Source organism: Berghia stephanieae, chromosome 1, assembly GCF_034508935.2.
Source record: "Berghia stephanieae isolate SIO BIC M18660-M18661 chromosome 1, UCSD_Bste_1.3, whole genome shotgun sequence".
NCBI lineage: Eukaryota > Metazoa > Mollusca > Gastropoda > Nudibranchia > Aeolidiidae > Berghia > Berghia stephanieae.
The window spans coordinates 113,161,826-113,176,633 of record NC_088360.1 but is presented as its reverse complement, the minus strand read 5'-3'; the positions used below and the strand labels follow the sequence as shown (position 1 = coordinate 113,176,633).

Here is a 14,808-nt window from a genome sequence, read left to right as displayed (position 1 = left end):
GCATTTTTACATATTGCACCACTCCTGATGATTCTGGCTTATTGTATAACCTTTCCCTCAGCTTTGCTTGAAGAGAGAGTGGTTCACTTTTAGCTGGTGCTGGTAGAAGCTCCTCCTTATTAAATGAAGCAGATGAGAGATTGAATCGAGTTGACTTCAGTTTAGAACCATGACTAGCCTGGCTGTCACCAAAGAGCTCCCTTTCCATTTTAGAGATGTCTGTCTCTTCCTTGTTGATGATCACTGAATCAATTGAGTATTGACTCATCATACTGGGATCACGAGTGTCCCCTAAATCTGCCATTTTAAAAATCTTATGGCTATTTCTTGATTATACATAAAATAATTCCATCTGTGAAGCAAAGAGAGAGTAAATTATTAGATTTAGACATGACATGTTTAGACATTATTATTTTTTTTTACAATCAAGATCAAAGTATTGATACCAACTATATTTATTCATTTTAGATATCAGGTCCCTGATGTCTCAGTAAATCAAGAGTTATACTAAAGTCAAATTGATGTCCCATACTTTTTCGATCATTATTGGCAAATAATCTACATTCCAATCCCGTCGGTGTTCTTCGATTATATAATGGTGGCGTTTTTATGCACCTCCATTGGAGGTGTACAAAAATGCACCGTTTTTATGCACCTCCGTTGGTGGTGATGGTAAATTAATGAAAATGTTGCTGAATACGTCCATGAGGTTTAAATAGTTTTAGATTGTAGTTTAGCATGCTGCTTAGTGATTACCGATCTACGTTTATACAATGATAATAACTTAAAGAATAATAACATTAATTTCAAAAATTACAATAAGTAAAAAGGAACATGGCACACAAATACTGATCTCAAATAAATAAATAATTTTAGAAAATTAAAATCAAATTTTTTTAAAACATGATAAAAAGTTTTTGAAAAACCAAAAAAAAAAAAGAAAGAAAGAAAAAAAAAAAAAAAAAATGTTGTCTTTCTCAATAAAGTAAACTTAAAAAAAAAAAATATGCGTACGATGGGAATTGAACCCAGTACGTTCAAGGTTAGAGTCTGACAGCTTGTCCACTGCGCTATGGAGCCAACTGACTGTTCATCACATTTAATAAGGTCTTTCTAAAACATTATTTTACCTTCAATGCAACTTTTATTTTCTGATTTTATATGGCGATTTTTTAAAATTATTATTATTTTTATATAAATTTATTAATAAAAACATCCTACAGATGTCACAATATAACATTCGCCATGTCCAAATACAGAAACACAATATCGCTGATGAAATTGGGTGGGATGCGCATGCGTGACGGAGGTGTATAAAAACGATCCGTTAAGATACACCATCAACGGAGGTGCATAAAAACACTACGTTCTATAATTGTATATCACAACACAGTAACAACCGGTAATGGTCAGATAAATAACAGTAAGGAAGTTGGGGTTTTTTTTTCCTATCACCTCTGCAATCAAGTATTGAATTATGTTCTTAAAAGGGGAATATCTCGGGGTGATGGAACTGACAGATGGAATCGTCACATAGAAGATATAACCAAAAGGCAAAACGTGTTTGTTGCTGGGTCTTTTTTTTCGTTTGTTTGTTTCTTTCTTTTTCTTATTGAGTTTTTGTTTTTGTTTTTTGTTTTTTTTCCTTTGGGGGGTTGTTTTTGTTGGGGTTTTTTTCTCAAATACCTCAGAGGACTGGATGACAATAGCAGATCAATTATGACATTGACAAAATGAAGTTTTTGTTACCAACATGATGGTCTTGTTTCCAAATCATACTTTCTTTTACTATTCACACCTCTTAAGTTTTGTAAGATTATTCTCATTATAATTTTCTTTCCTCCTTCTTTCTCATTTTCTTTTTTGATAAAACTGCATTTCTGATATGTTCTCATACGTTTAAAAAAAAAAAAGGAGAGAAACACAAACCTTTTATATCTCATATTAAAAAATATGAAAAGAAAGTTTTTATCACATTTCCATAACTCCAACATGGCTTTCGAGCTTTACACATCATACACTCTATATTTTTCATTGTTGACTCTTTTAGCACTTAGAGTAAGTCTAAACTATTTTTAAAAGAAAGGAAGAGATGATAGAATAGAATAGAATAAAAAAGAATAGAATAGATGGTATCGACGTCGCTTGATGAGGCCACTGGCCTGTCGCCGAGTCTTTCCAGTCACTGAATATCTTGTTCACAACAGATCTAATGCATTTTCCTACCTGATCTTGTGATCAGGGGCTAGTCTACACTGCACTTTCTCTACCGATCTTTTGATCATATCTATTTTGAGTGGGAGGCACTTCTACACTATGCATATAACTTTCCATCACAGCATCTAATCTTCTTGAAAGCATTGACGCTCGGCGCTTCAACGACATTTGCTGGCAATGAGTTCCAACGTTCAATAACTCTCTGTATAAAAAAGTTCTGTCGAAGGGTGGTTTCAACTCTGGGTTTCAGAAGTTTATATGAGTGGCCCCTGGTGACAATTTTTTTGTTTACTGTGAACAGCCTATCCTGAGTCGCGTACAAGCAATGATAGAAAGGGAAAAGGAAAATAAATGGAACAGAACATTCAATTTTCTTTTTAAAAATAATCCATGCCTTCCCTGTCGGTCCCTTGACAAAATGATACCATTTAAAATCAAATCAAATCATCAATAAAATTAGAACTGTACAACTTGAATAAAAAATGATCCCTTTCATGCACCTCAATTTCGAGTCACAAGTTTTTTTTTGAGCCAGTTTTTTTGAGCCAGTTTTTTTGAGCCAGTTTTTTTTTTTTTTTTTTTTTAAATTTTGTACTTGAGTCAACACCAGATTCTCTTCAGACCGAGTAAGTTCAACCAGTATGAGGGAAAATATAAAAGACTAACTCTGATATTCTTGAGTCTTCCTGTGTTCAGATTTGGTCTTTCCACAACCACAAGTACAAGTTCCTTGGGCAAAAGTCCCATTGGAAAAAAAAAATACCAAAAGAACCTCCCGAACCCCATTCCCCATCCTTTATATTGATATAAATAATATAATAATAAATATTTTTTTTAAATAACAGATAATATTAAATAACAAAACGAAGTCAGTGTTCGGGACTTGCGGGAAAACAGCCAAATTGCTTTACAAAGTTTTAGTTTATTTTGTTTTTTGTTTATAATTCCGGCAAACGTATAAGCTTGAGTCTAGCCGATGTTGACAAGGAGAATTATAATTTTCAAGCTAACAATATACTGTATTAAATTTTCTGTTTTCCGTCTTCTAAATTAAATGTTAGAATCTTAGAATTAAAATATCAACTTCAACCCGCCTATCTGCTTGTCATAATTGTAGTGCTCCTCTTTCACTTTCCATTTGATAAATAAATTAGATTCTTTGATTCATAAAGCTACAATACAATATCAATTTTAATAATGACATATGGCATAAAATTGTCAAAGCAAGAAGAAGTTCACTTTACCTTAAATGTTTTGCACTACATCAATGCAGTAAAACTTTTATTTTCAACTTTATAATCAATATCCATCACAGGCAGGAAACCGTCCATAGTTTACCTTAGCAATACCCACAATCCCTTACAGTCGAAAAGACTTTCGCATTTTTTCGCCAAAATAAATTAATTATTAATGGTTTCCAAACTGATCCCCAACCCCCCCCCCCCCCCCCCCTCTCTCTCTCTCTCTCTCTCTCTCTCTCTCTCTCTCTCTCTCTCTCTCTCTCTCCCTTTCCCTCTCTCTCTCTCCCTCCCTCGTTAGGCTAATAGTGCATCAGTAGTCAAAATGTAAATAAATAAATATGAACTTCTTCTTCTTCTTCGTTCCCGTCACGCCACATGGTCAGTCCGGTCTGGTGAATGAAGCCCACAGTGGTCCTGAGGTCGTCCTCACTGTCGTACAGCTTCTTTGAGTATGGGGTTGGGTCAGGCCAGAAGTTCCTTCTCAACTGGTTGTACCTTGGACATTCCATTAGGACATGATGTCCATTTTCATTTTCAAGTCCGCAGTCACATTGTCCAGAGGCACCTGCTCTGGACATCCTCCACATATGTTCCTTTAACTGGTTGTGTCCAGTTCCCAGTCTGAAGATGATGACCTGTTCCTTTCTGTCGAGCACCTTGATTGGGTCATTCATGTTGTATTCTGGGTGCTTCTCTCTCCATCTCTGAGACTGGATACATTTGGCCATTTTGTTAATTTCTCCTGTTGAGTACGTTGGGGAGGGTTGCTGCATGCGACTGCCTGCCTTTGCCAGTTGGTCAGCGATCTGATTTCCAAGTATCCCACAGTGTCCTGGAATCCACTGCATTACAATGTTGGTAAACTTGCTTAGCTTCATGAGGTCTTCCACCAAGGCGTCTATATCATCCGCAAAGGACATCATTATGTCCTCCAGAATTTTCTTAGCATCTGTTAAAATCACTATGTGTCTTGGTTTTTCATTTTCTGAGAGGATTTGCTTAACAGCTTCATGGATTGCATCTGCCTCTGACTTGTAGATTGAAGTGCGAGTACCAGTCGGTTTGCTGATCTCCTTTTGTTGACCATTTGTGTACTCGATGTGCACTACCAGGCCCCCGCACGTGTGTTCTTTATTGCATGAACCATCGGTATAGATTCTTGTCAATTTTTTTTCAGGGTAGTTTTGATCAATGCACTTCTGTACAGACTTCTTGATTTCTTCGCCGTGTTTTTGTTTTGTTGAAATGTCACCAACGGAAGTCTTGATTTTCAAGTGATTTTGCCTTTTCCAAATTGGTACTCTGATATTTGCTTTGCATTTTTGGGTCATTATTCCGTCAAGTTCGTGATCTTTTTCAATTTGCTGGGCTCTTTCAACAGCCGCCTAGTTTTCTTTTGTTGCGCTCTAGCGTGAAGAGGCTGATCTGTCATTGCTTTCACGTCTGTGTATTGTTTCAAAATTTTTGATTCCCTTCTTTCTGATAGAGATGTAAGTCCTGTTATGGTTTCCATTGCATGTATCGGTGTCGATTTCATTCCTCCACTTATTATCCTCATGTTGCTGTTTTGCACTTTGTCCAGTTTTTCCATTTGAGTTTTGGAGCAGTTTCCCCGTATTCTAGCGCTGGTCTCACATATCCTGTGTAAGTTTGTTTCAGTATATCGGAGCTAGCTCCCCAAGTTGTTCCAGCTAGTTTTTTCAAGAGTTGTGTTCGCTTTACCCAACTTTCTGACTGTTGCTGATTTGATTTTTCCATGTTAGTCTTGGGTCAAAATGGACTCCTAGGTATTTTGGTGCGTCGTCTTTTCCAATTCATGGTCTTTGCTTTTTCATCTTTTTGGGAGAGGCTAAATATTGTGAACTTTGTCTTCACTGCATTTATTTTCATCGCCCAGTTGTCAGTCCATTCTTTGATATTATCCAGTGTGATTTGCATCCTGTGTTGTGCCTTGATTAAGTTTTGGTCAGAGCTAATCAGAGCTAGGTCATCTGCGTACATCGACATTTTCACTCCTCGACATAGTGTTTCTCTTATATCGTTTACATAGAGAAGAAATAGTGTAGGTGATAGTACTCCACCTTGTGGGACTCCATGTTTTAGTTTTGCTTCTCTACTTTTGTGACCTTGTGTTGTTACTCTTGCCTTTCTTGTTTTTAGGTAGTCTCGTATCCAGTTGAGCATGTTATGGGATACTTTTGATTTGTGTAGTTTATATACTACCAGACCTTTTTTCCACACTTTGTCGAATGCTTTTTCAAAGTCCACCCATACCACAATTTTTTTCTTTCCATCCTGAAACGAGTCTTCTATTTCTTGGGATATGTAGGTTACTTGATTTTCAGTACTCCTGTGTCTTCTGAAACCAGCTTGTTCATTTATAAGCACATTATAGTTTTCAAGATACCACATCAGTCTGGAGTTGATAATTCTTTCTACCAGCTTGCACATGCAGCTTGTAAGACTTATAGGTCGATAATTTGCGGCTTCATTTGCTTGTTTTCCTTCTTTCTTAATTGGGACAATAAAAGCCTTTTTCCATATATCTGGTATTTTACCAGTTTTCCAAGTGCTGTTGTAGAGTTGTAATAGCTTCTTTTTCGCTGTCTTTCCAAGATGGATAAGCATCTCATTTGTTACTTCGTCTGGGCCTGGCGATTTCTTTGTTTTTAACACTTTGAGAGAGCTTTCTAGTTCTTCCATAGTTAGCTTCTTTGTCATTACTTCATCTATGGCTTCCTTGAGTTCCTTTTTTGTTTTCTGCATTCTTTTTTAACTCTTTTCTTCAGTTCTTTTTCTATTGTGTTGTCACTAATTTTTTTGAACTGCTCCATGAATAGGTCTGCAGCTTGTTGTGGACTAACAAGTTCTCCTTCTTTTTCCAAAGCGGGAGCGTAGTGATTCAGTTCTCTATTTAGGGCTTTTGTAAGTTTCCAAAGTTTATTTCCATCTTTTTCGAAGTTAAGGCTATGCGTTTTTTCTTTCCATGCCATTTTGGATGTCGTTGCCATTTCTTTTTTAAAGGTAGCTTCTGCCTCTTTATACGCTATATATAAATATAAATAGCCCATTTCTACGAATTTACCATGCTCAATGCGCTTCATAATGTTTAACCCCCCCCCCCCCTTCCCTTGATGAGTTCATATGAAGCCATGCTTCCATTTCACACAGTACAACTCGCCTGTTATGTGTCCTTTTGTGCGGCTATGTTGTCTTTTGATATGGCATTCGCCTTCGGATCGGAAGCCTGTGAATTCGAGTCCCGCTCTGAACGACGCATTGAGTCCTTGGAAAAGGCTCTTTACTCACATTCTCTCACCGTATTCAGGTGTAAAATGAGTATCTGGTCTTTAACAGCGTTGTCTATGACCGAAAAGAAATAATAACAATAATAATAATAATAATAATGATAATAATAATAATAATAATAATAATAATAATAATAATAATAATAATAATAATAAACATATTTATATAGCGCCTTTCGTCGAAACCTCAAAGCGCTTTAAAAAAAAAATTCAAATACAATTCAACCAAAGTATCAAAATAATTAAGAGCATAAATGGGCATCAATACCTCATCAATATAAATGTCACTTACAATATATTTAAAATTCAATTAAGTAAATATTTTCTGAAAAGATGTGTTTTCAGGGCTTTTTAAAAAAATGTTTATTGAGCTCGAAAATCTCACAGAGGGATATCATTCTAAATCGTGGGTCCGAATTTCATAAGAGTAAGAGACCTATCACCAAAATACTTAAGTTTAGTTTTAGGAGATGCTAACAATTTTGAATCGTGGGATCTAAGATTTCTCAGAGGTACGTATGGTTGGAGTAAGTGTTGAATGTAGAGAGGGACAGAAGACTCAAATACACTAAAGCAGATAAGGGCTATTTTATATTCAATTCTAGCCCGGACTGGCAGCCAGTGAAGGATTCAAAGCATGTCCTTTGTATCATCGTAATGAGATTTTCCCAGGACTGACCTAGCAGCACAATTCTGTATTAGGGAGACTAGCGAGCAGTGAATTGCAGTAGTCAGGACGTGACAAGACCAATGCAGAGACATATCTTCAAGTTCAAGGTGTTGAAAGGTAAAAACGACCTCATCTGTGATATTCTACGGAGCTCATAGTACATAATTTTCAAATTATTGTTTATATGCTGATCCATAGACAAAAAACTATCCAGAATGACACCTAAATTTTTAGCCTTTTCAGAAATAGAACTATCAGAATCAGATATAGTTAGGGTAGGATTTGAAAATTGGAAAGACTTTAATTTTTGCTGAGTTCCTATCAAAACAACTTCAGTTTTGTCTTCATTCAACAATAGCTTATTTGCAAGCATCCAACTTTTGATGGAGTCACAACAATTTTCTAATTGACAGACAAGAGAGGAGAGATCATGAGGAGAAGCAGATTTATATAGCTGCGTGTCGTCAGCATATATGTGGTAATTAACAGAATGGGAGCGTATTACGCTGCCTAATGGTAAAGTATAAAGGGTATAAAGGATAGGACCTAAAACCGAACTTGTAATATCGCCTCACAGGCTAAATGTTGTGTTGCTATTGCCCAGGAACCCTTGTAAAACGATTTAAACATATTTAATTTAGTGGATATTACACTATTTAAAGGCATATCATTAATACTATTACAATGTCCGTCACTGCATATAGCCAAGTACTCATTCACCTGAGTCGAGTGGGGTAATGTGTGCCTCAACAAGGGACACGACTTCGGGACTAGAATTTTCCATGACCACTGACACCCATCCGACTACTGACCACGCTTAACATTGCTTGACTTTTGTGACAAGTCACTGGACCACACAAATGTAGCGAAAATATAAAATGGGTCATCGAACGAGATAATACAAAAACACGAAGTTTTGACCTCTCTCTCACTCTCTCTCTTAGAAAACAATCTGGTGGCCCAGTAGAGCGTCATTGAAACACATGAAGAAAAAGAAGAAGAGAAGAAGAAGAAGAAGAAGAAGAAGAAAAGAAGAAGAAGAAGAAGAAAAGAAGAAGAAAGAAGAAAGAAGAAGAAGAAGAAGAAGAAGAAAAGAAGAAGAAGAAGAAGAAGAAGAAGAAGAAGAAGAAGAAGAAGAAGAAGAAGAAGAAGAAGAAGAAGAAGAAGAAGAAGAAGAAGAAGAAGAAGAAGAAGAAGAAGAAGAAGAAGAAGAAGAAGAAGAAGAAGAAGAAGAAGAAGAAGAAGAAGAAGAAGAAGAAGAAGAAGAAGAAGTTTGATGTTTGATGTTCGGTATTTTGATATTAGCTTAGTTTTCACTTAGACATCCATTCCACCTCTTATAAAATACCGGGATAAACTAGGCTTGAACAGGTTTATAAGCATATTTTTTTTTAAGAGAAAGGAAAAATAACCTCAGTGTGAATAATTCTGTATCACGGTGAAACAAGACGGTTCAAAATGATATATTTAGCAGTAGCCTGTCAACCCTATTCCCGTTCCAATATCCCACGGCTCAGAGAAGCCCCTACTGTTCTTATTCAATTTTTAATTAAAGAAACATGTCTTTGCATGACGCACGCGAACTGTCGATTTGAACTCGCTTGTAGACCAAAGCATATGAAATATGCATTCACGCGTAGAGGACTGACGCAAACGTGAAGCGATTTATTGCACTCCTCTTAAAAACTTCTAAGCATCTATCGACCGCTATTTCTGGTATGTGATTTAATAAAATACCCACAGTTGTGGCAGTCAGATCAATCGTACCAACACACACAAATGTGTTTAATACTAAACATTTCTAATAACAATACAATACGAAAGAGGTTTTATTGAGAACTAATCACCCTTCTGGCGTTAAAATAATAACACATGGCCGAGTGATGTCAACTTCCTCCAGTCTACAAGGCATAAATGAAGTCTTACTACATAGATAAAAAAAAAACGAAAAAAAAATATATAAATAAATAAAACCCCACACACTAAAAATAAAAGATTTCTTTTTCCATACTATTTTCAACACGATTTCCATCACATCAGATTTGACGGGCTTTGCGAGAGAGAACCAGGGCGATTGTCAGAGGAGATGCAATAACCTTAGTGATAAATTTAAGGTATACAATTATTCATAATCATGCTGTTTGCTGTCATCTATAAGTTTGTATATTAAGTTGTTTTTTTTAAAACTTTTTTGTTTTGTTGTTTTTAGTTTGTATTTTTCATTTTTTTTTTTTTTTTTTTTGGTTGTTGCTTGTTTTTTGTTAAGAGTTTGATATGATATGATATGATATGATATATGTCCAGATTTACGTAGGCTTTTACAGCCTTTTATCTGCTTTTGTGCATTCGTGAATGTATTTAATTCACGTCTCTCAAAACTGGGCATGCCACATAGTGGAAGGAGGTGCATGAATTTAACTTTACAAACGGTATTTTTCTGTTTCACATTGAGCATCAAGACGGCACTTGAATGCCTGCAATGAAGGGGCGTCGACAACTGTTTCAGAAAGGCGGTTCCATTTGTCGACTACCCGAACTGAGTTTCGTGGCATTTACAACACAATAAGGTCATTTCAGCGTCAGTAAAGATGAAGATGATGGTAACATCTATATTCAATAGAGCTGGACTTAATAAAGGCTTACAAGAAAAGGTGAGACAAGGACAAGTTCAAACAGTAAACAGAAGTAAGATTCAAATAGCGCTTATTGTGCGTCTCTAGCTTGAGACCAACTTGATGTCCCATCAGCACAGATCTAGCCAAGAATAGTACTCATATTATAGTTATAGAAATTTCATCTTCATACAAATATGCATTTCATCTGTCTCCTTCTTAGCAAAAGACACCAAGCAGGGTATTGAATAGCGTTCGAACACTATTCATTACACATAAGAACACATTGAAAGGACAAAATGAAAAAGGGGAGAACAAACACAGCGAAGGTAAACCGACATAAAATCTCTCAGCTCAAAAGGCCGACCCTAATGTGGATTTCCACCAACCATATGTACAATAATATTTGAAATCTGTTTTTTGTTTGTTTTTAAGGGTTTTACGGCACTTGCAACACATTAAGGTCATATCAGCGCCAGTAAAAAGGAAGAAAATGGGATAGTAAAAAGTTCTAGAATTACAATTAAAGCACCCAAGAAAAAGTAAGACATAGGGGAACTGGGAACAAATAGGGATCAGATGTAGATTCCAAGAGCATACCACCAATGTACTTAGTTTTAGATCACCTATAAGTCTCATCCGGACACAAGCACAAAATCCAACAAAGAAGAATACACTCAAATGCTTACATTATAAATTGAAAATAACAAATATAATAATATATAACAGAGAGATGATTTACAAGGAAAAAATATCTCCCAAAACAATAACTATGCATTTGACTGTTTCCCTCCCAGCTAGGACTCCAGCCAGGGCCAGGACAAAACCAAGAAATCTCATTCCAGGACAAAAAACAAAAAGCATGTTGGAAAACAGTTATAAGGGGATAGAAGACGCAGTATATACCCCCTGCCCACTATGGGAGGTCAGGACCACCCATTTATTGAAAATCAAAATTGGTTGGACGGCTGCAAAACTAATATAAGATGAAATCAAATAAATGGGAACAGGAGTAATGGTGTGACTGGGGATATCTAAAATGGCTTGTCAGCGCGCGCGTTTGTCAGTGTTTCAAATGAAGCCAGAGACGCATCAGAGTTACCACTCTCGTACTTTTCTTAAAATATAACATAATTTAATACCGTAAATTACGATTTGAATGTGGAAAAAAGTTCAGTCTCGCCATTACAGGATTAAAATAATGTAGTTTGAGAACTTGTCAGCAGATGTGTGTGATCGGCAATGTACTGCCTTCAGTTTTTATTGTTTTCCTCTCTGCTCAGGATCATAGCCAGGGCTAGGGCAAAATAAGTGATCTAATTAAAGGACATGGACAGAAACAACGTGGAGAGGGAAAACAGATAATATGGGAATATAGAAGACACAGCAGGGCTGGCATATCTCCCATAAGATCCCATCCCAATGAGTGTGATTTCAGGCAATTTTGAAACAACAAGTAAAACACTGTCCATGGTAATTGATGAATTATGTAAGTAAAAACATAGAGTATCTATGAATGAAAATTTATAACACTTTCATCAGCTTGAAGCATTTGACATCTGTTTATTTTAAGTTCATGTATTTCAAAAAGAAACATGGAATCACAGATAATAATGATTGGGTGAACAAGAGTTAAATAAAATGATGTTCTTTTAAACATTTTGCGATTGGTGGTGATGATTCATCAATGTTAATGAATGCTTTATACAGTGAGAGTGCCGGCATAAAGTCAAGATAACATACAAGTCAACATAACATACACAGAGTAAAAGTAAATATAAAACCAGAAAAAGGAATATTCCAATGTAAGGCAAAGGCGAAACCTGCTCTATAACCAAATGCATTTGATCAGCATTGATGACAATCTTGGGTTATGAGCTCTTTAAAAAAGAGTAAAGTAAAAAAAAAAAAAAAGGAGATTGGTTATGGCTAAAGGATGGGACTACTTCCAAGAAAGAGCAAAAGTCAGAATCAAATTCATGCAGGGATATTCCTTTGCGTCCAAAATCCCAAACCTACCCTATACACCAGCTAATTATTATCACTAAAAGGGCTTCACTAAAATAGATAAAATCGTCAATCCCTCTGACACAAAGACAGATGATTTACAAGAAAAAAAAAAGTAAAGCAAATAAATAAAAAAAATACCCAACAAACAAACCCACAAAATAGGGAAACATTCAGCTTCCACAGAGAGAAATACATGCACATTTAATTCGTCTCCCTTCCATGAAGGCTAAAAGCCATAGTTCATATACAAACCACACCATCTCACACAGGAATATGGACAGCAACATAAAAGTGGGGAAGAAATAATTATTCGCCTTTGTGGTCTTGTGATATGACACACATCTTCAGATCTGTCCGTCTCTGGATCAAATCCAGTTCCAGAGAGCACAAAAGTGAGTCCTTGAAAAAGGCTTTTTAATCACATTCTCTCATCCCATTCAGGTGTAAATGAGTACCTGGCCAGCAACAGCGATGTCTCTGTTGAAATAAAGTTGTGATAAGTACTTTACAAACATCATGTCATGTCTTATCCTACATGATAAATGTTGCTTTTGGCTGGGATCCCTTGTTAAGCGCTTTTAAACCAGCTTAATTTTGGGATTTTACAGCCCTTGCAAGACTTATAGTTCATTTCAGTGTTAGTGTTAGCTGTTGAAAGGCAAATGATAAAACAAAGGAAGATGATGGGACAAGCATCAGTCTTGAGTATCTATGTACTTACTTGACAAAAGAACAATCAAAAGTGAAAAGCTAAAACAGTGAACACATGTAGATCTTAACTATAATCTATCGAAGTTTCTACCTTAAAGTCAAACTCAACTCATATCATGTGGTTTACATCCCATCTCCGCCCCCCCCCCCCCCCCCCCCCCCCCCCCCCCCCCCCCGCCCAAAAAAAAAGAAAAAAAGAAAACTCAATGCCGAAAATTTTTAACAAATATAGCATCAGAGAGATTATTGAGAAGGAAAAACATATATTCCAATAGAACTATACATCTAAGCAAAGAATCCCAGCCAAGGCTAGGGGAAAAAAACCCAAGTAATCGCATGATAAAGGCAATGTAGAAGGAGTTTTGTTTGTTTGTTTGTTGCTTTAGGTCTCTTCCAACACAATTGAGGTTATATGAGAGACCGCTGAAACAAACAAAACAAGCAATCTAACAAAAATAGTACAAAAGTAAATCAAAATCATAACCTAAAGATATCATAAGCTAAATTATAAATAACCAAGAACAAACAGGCAGAAGATTTACAGAAAAAAAATATCCCCTGTCAAAAATACAATCACAAACCAAAGAAGCAGGATAGGCTAGTAAAGAGAAGAAGAAACGACATCACTATCGATCGTACACCCATGCGAACATCATAGGTATATGATTCAAGGTGATGCTCCCATCCAACCACCCGCGTAGAAGGAGTAAATAAATAAATGGCGAGAGAAGAGACAGTTAGAGTTGAACTCCCAGGCCCACCAAGGGACAAATCCATCACTTCACAATTACAATAGAAGAAATTCAATAGTTGATATTAGGACCATAGTTTATGTATGTAGAGAAGCAGTGTTATGAGTATGGAGTTTTTGTGATACTGTGTAGTCATGTTTTATAAAAACGTGAACTAAATATGTGATCCAACGCATTAATAATCTGGTATCATGTTGGAATAAATCAAACACTGCATGTCAAATTTGAAATCAAAATTATGTAAATAGAACTAAAATTAATTAAATTACCCCCCTAAGATGTTGTTGCCCAAGCATTCTGTGGAGAAATATAGATAATCCATCAAGCATCTGATGTCAACAAAGAATCACCCATGCTATACAAATAAGCATTCTGTGAAGAAATATAGATAATCCATCAAGCATCTGATGTCAACAAAGAATCACCCATGCTATTCAAGTAACTAGGAGTTCATAATCTTGCCTGAGGAATAGATGAAAGTGCCTGGTGTGGGACTATAATCCATGGTCTCAAGAGTTACGCAGCAATGCCTTAATCATTCACCCACCAGTTCTTCCCCCCCCCCCCCCTCCCATGGAGTTTTGTGGTACGACACTCACTTTCTGATCGGAAGGTCCTGAATTCAAGCCTCGCTCTGCGCATAGTTGAATCCTTGGAAAAGGCTCTTCATTTACATTCTCTCAACGTACTCAGGTGTAAAATAAGTACCTGGTTATTAACAGCATTGTCTCAGTCAGAAAGAAATTGTAATATCGCCTAACAGGCTCGTTCTACATGTTACGTATTGCTGTTGGTCAGGGACCCTCTGCAAAGCACTTTGAACACGTATAGTGGATATTGCGCAATATAAAAGATCAATTATATATGTATATTTCATGTGTATTTATTAATATATTTATTTTATTCATTTACAACTCATCAATCAATAAAGAAATATATAAAAATAACCAATAAAAAAAAAATTGTTATTCTGATTTATTTGGACTTTAAATTAAATATGCGGCAGTTAGTTTACCCCCAACATAATACCATATTCAGGCTGGAAGTCATATATATATATATATATATATATATATATATATATATATATATATAATATATATATATATATATATATATATATATATAACATTTCAAGTAATTATACTTGAAATGTTTTATAAATAGCTCCTTTTATCAAAAAGTTGAGCACTATTATTTCATGGTTTTATAATTTATATATATATATTGAAAGGAAGGATTTGTAAGCTTTGATACAACATGACTGTCTTTATAACTATGAATCTC

The 14,808-nt window shown here is 35.8% G+C and overlaps 2 protein-coding genes across 4 annotated transcripts in view; both read right to left on the bottom strand.

The window, feature by feature from the left end:
* Positions 1-3,590, bottom strand: part of LOC144962766 (dynein axonemal heavy chain 6-like) — an 88,063-nt gene extending 84,473 nt beyond the window's left edge. For 2 of the 3 annotated variants that reach the window (XM_078896004.1, XM_078896006.1), the window contains exons 1-2: positions 3,462-3,590; positions 1-352 (exon numbers count right to left, since the gene is read on the bottom strand). The exon at positions 1-352 is cut by the window's left edge and continues 29 nt beyond it. In XM_078896004.1, the coding sequence (XP_078752130.1) occupies positions 1-304 (304 nt within the window). In that variant the 5' untranslated portion in view covers positions 305-352; positions 3,462-3,590. The remainder of the gene's footprint in view (positions 353-3,461) is intronic. The other variant, XM_078896005.1, reaches the window with a different exon arrangement.
* A 3,907-nt stretch (positions 3,591-7,497) lies between these two features.
* Positions 7,498-8,220, bottom strand: LOC144962558 (uncharacterized). The gene is made up of 2 exons (XM_078895600.1): positions 8,157-8,220; positions 7,498-7,946 (listed from the first exon to the last, which is right to left on the bottom strand). Exons 1-2 carry the CDS (start codon positions 8,218-8,220, stop codon positions 7,498-7,500), a joined length of 513 nt encoding a protein of 170 aa, XP_078751726.1.
* Positions 8,221-14,808: the final 6,588 nt, after the last annotated feature.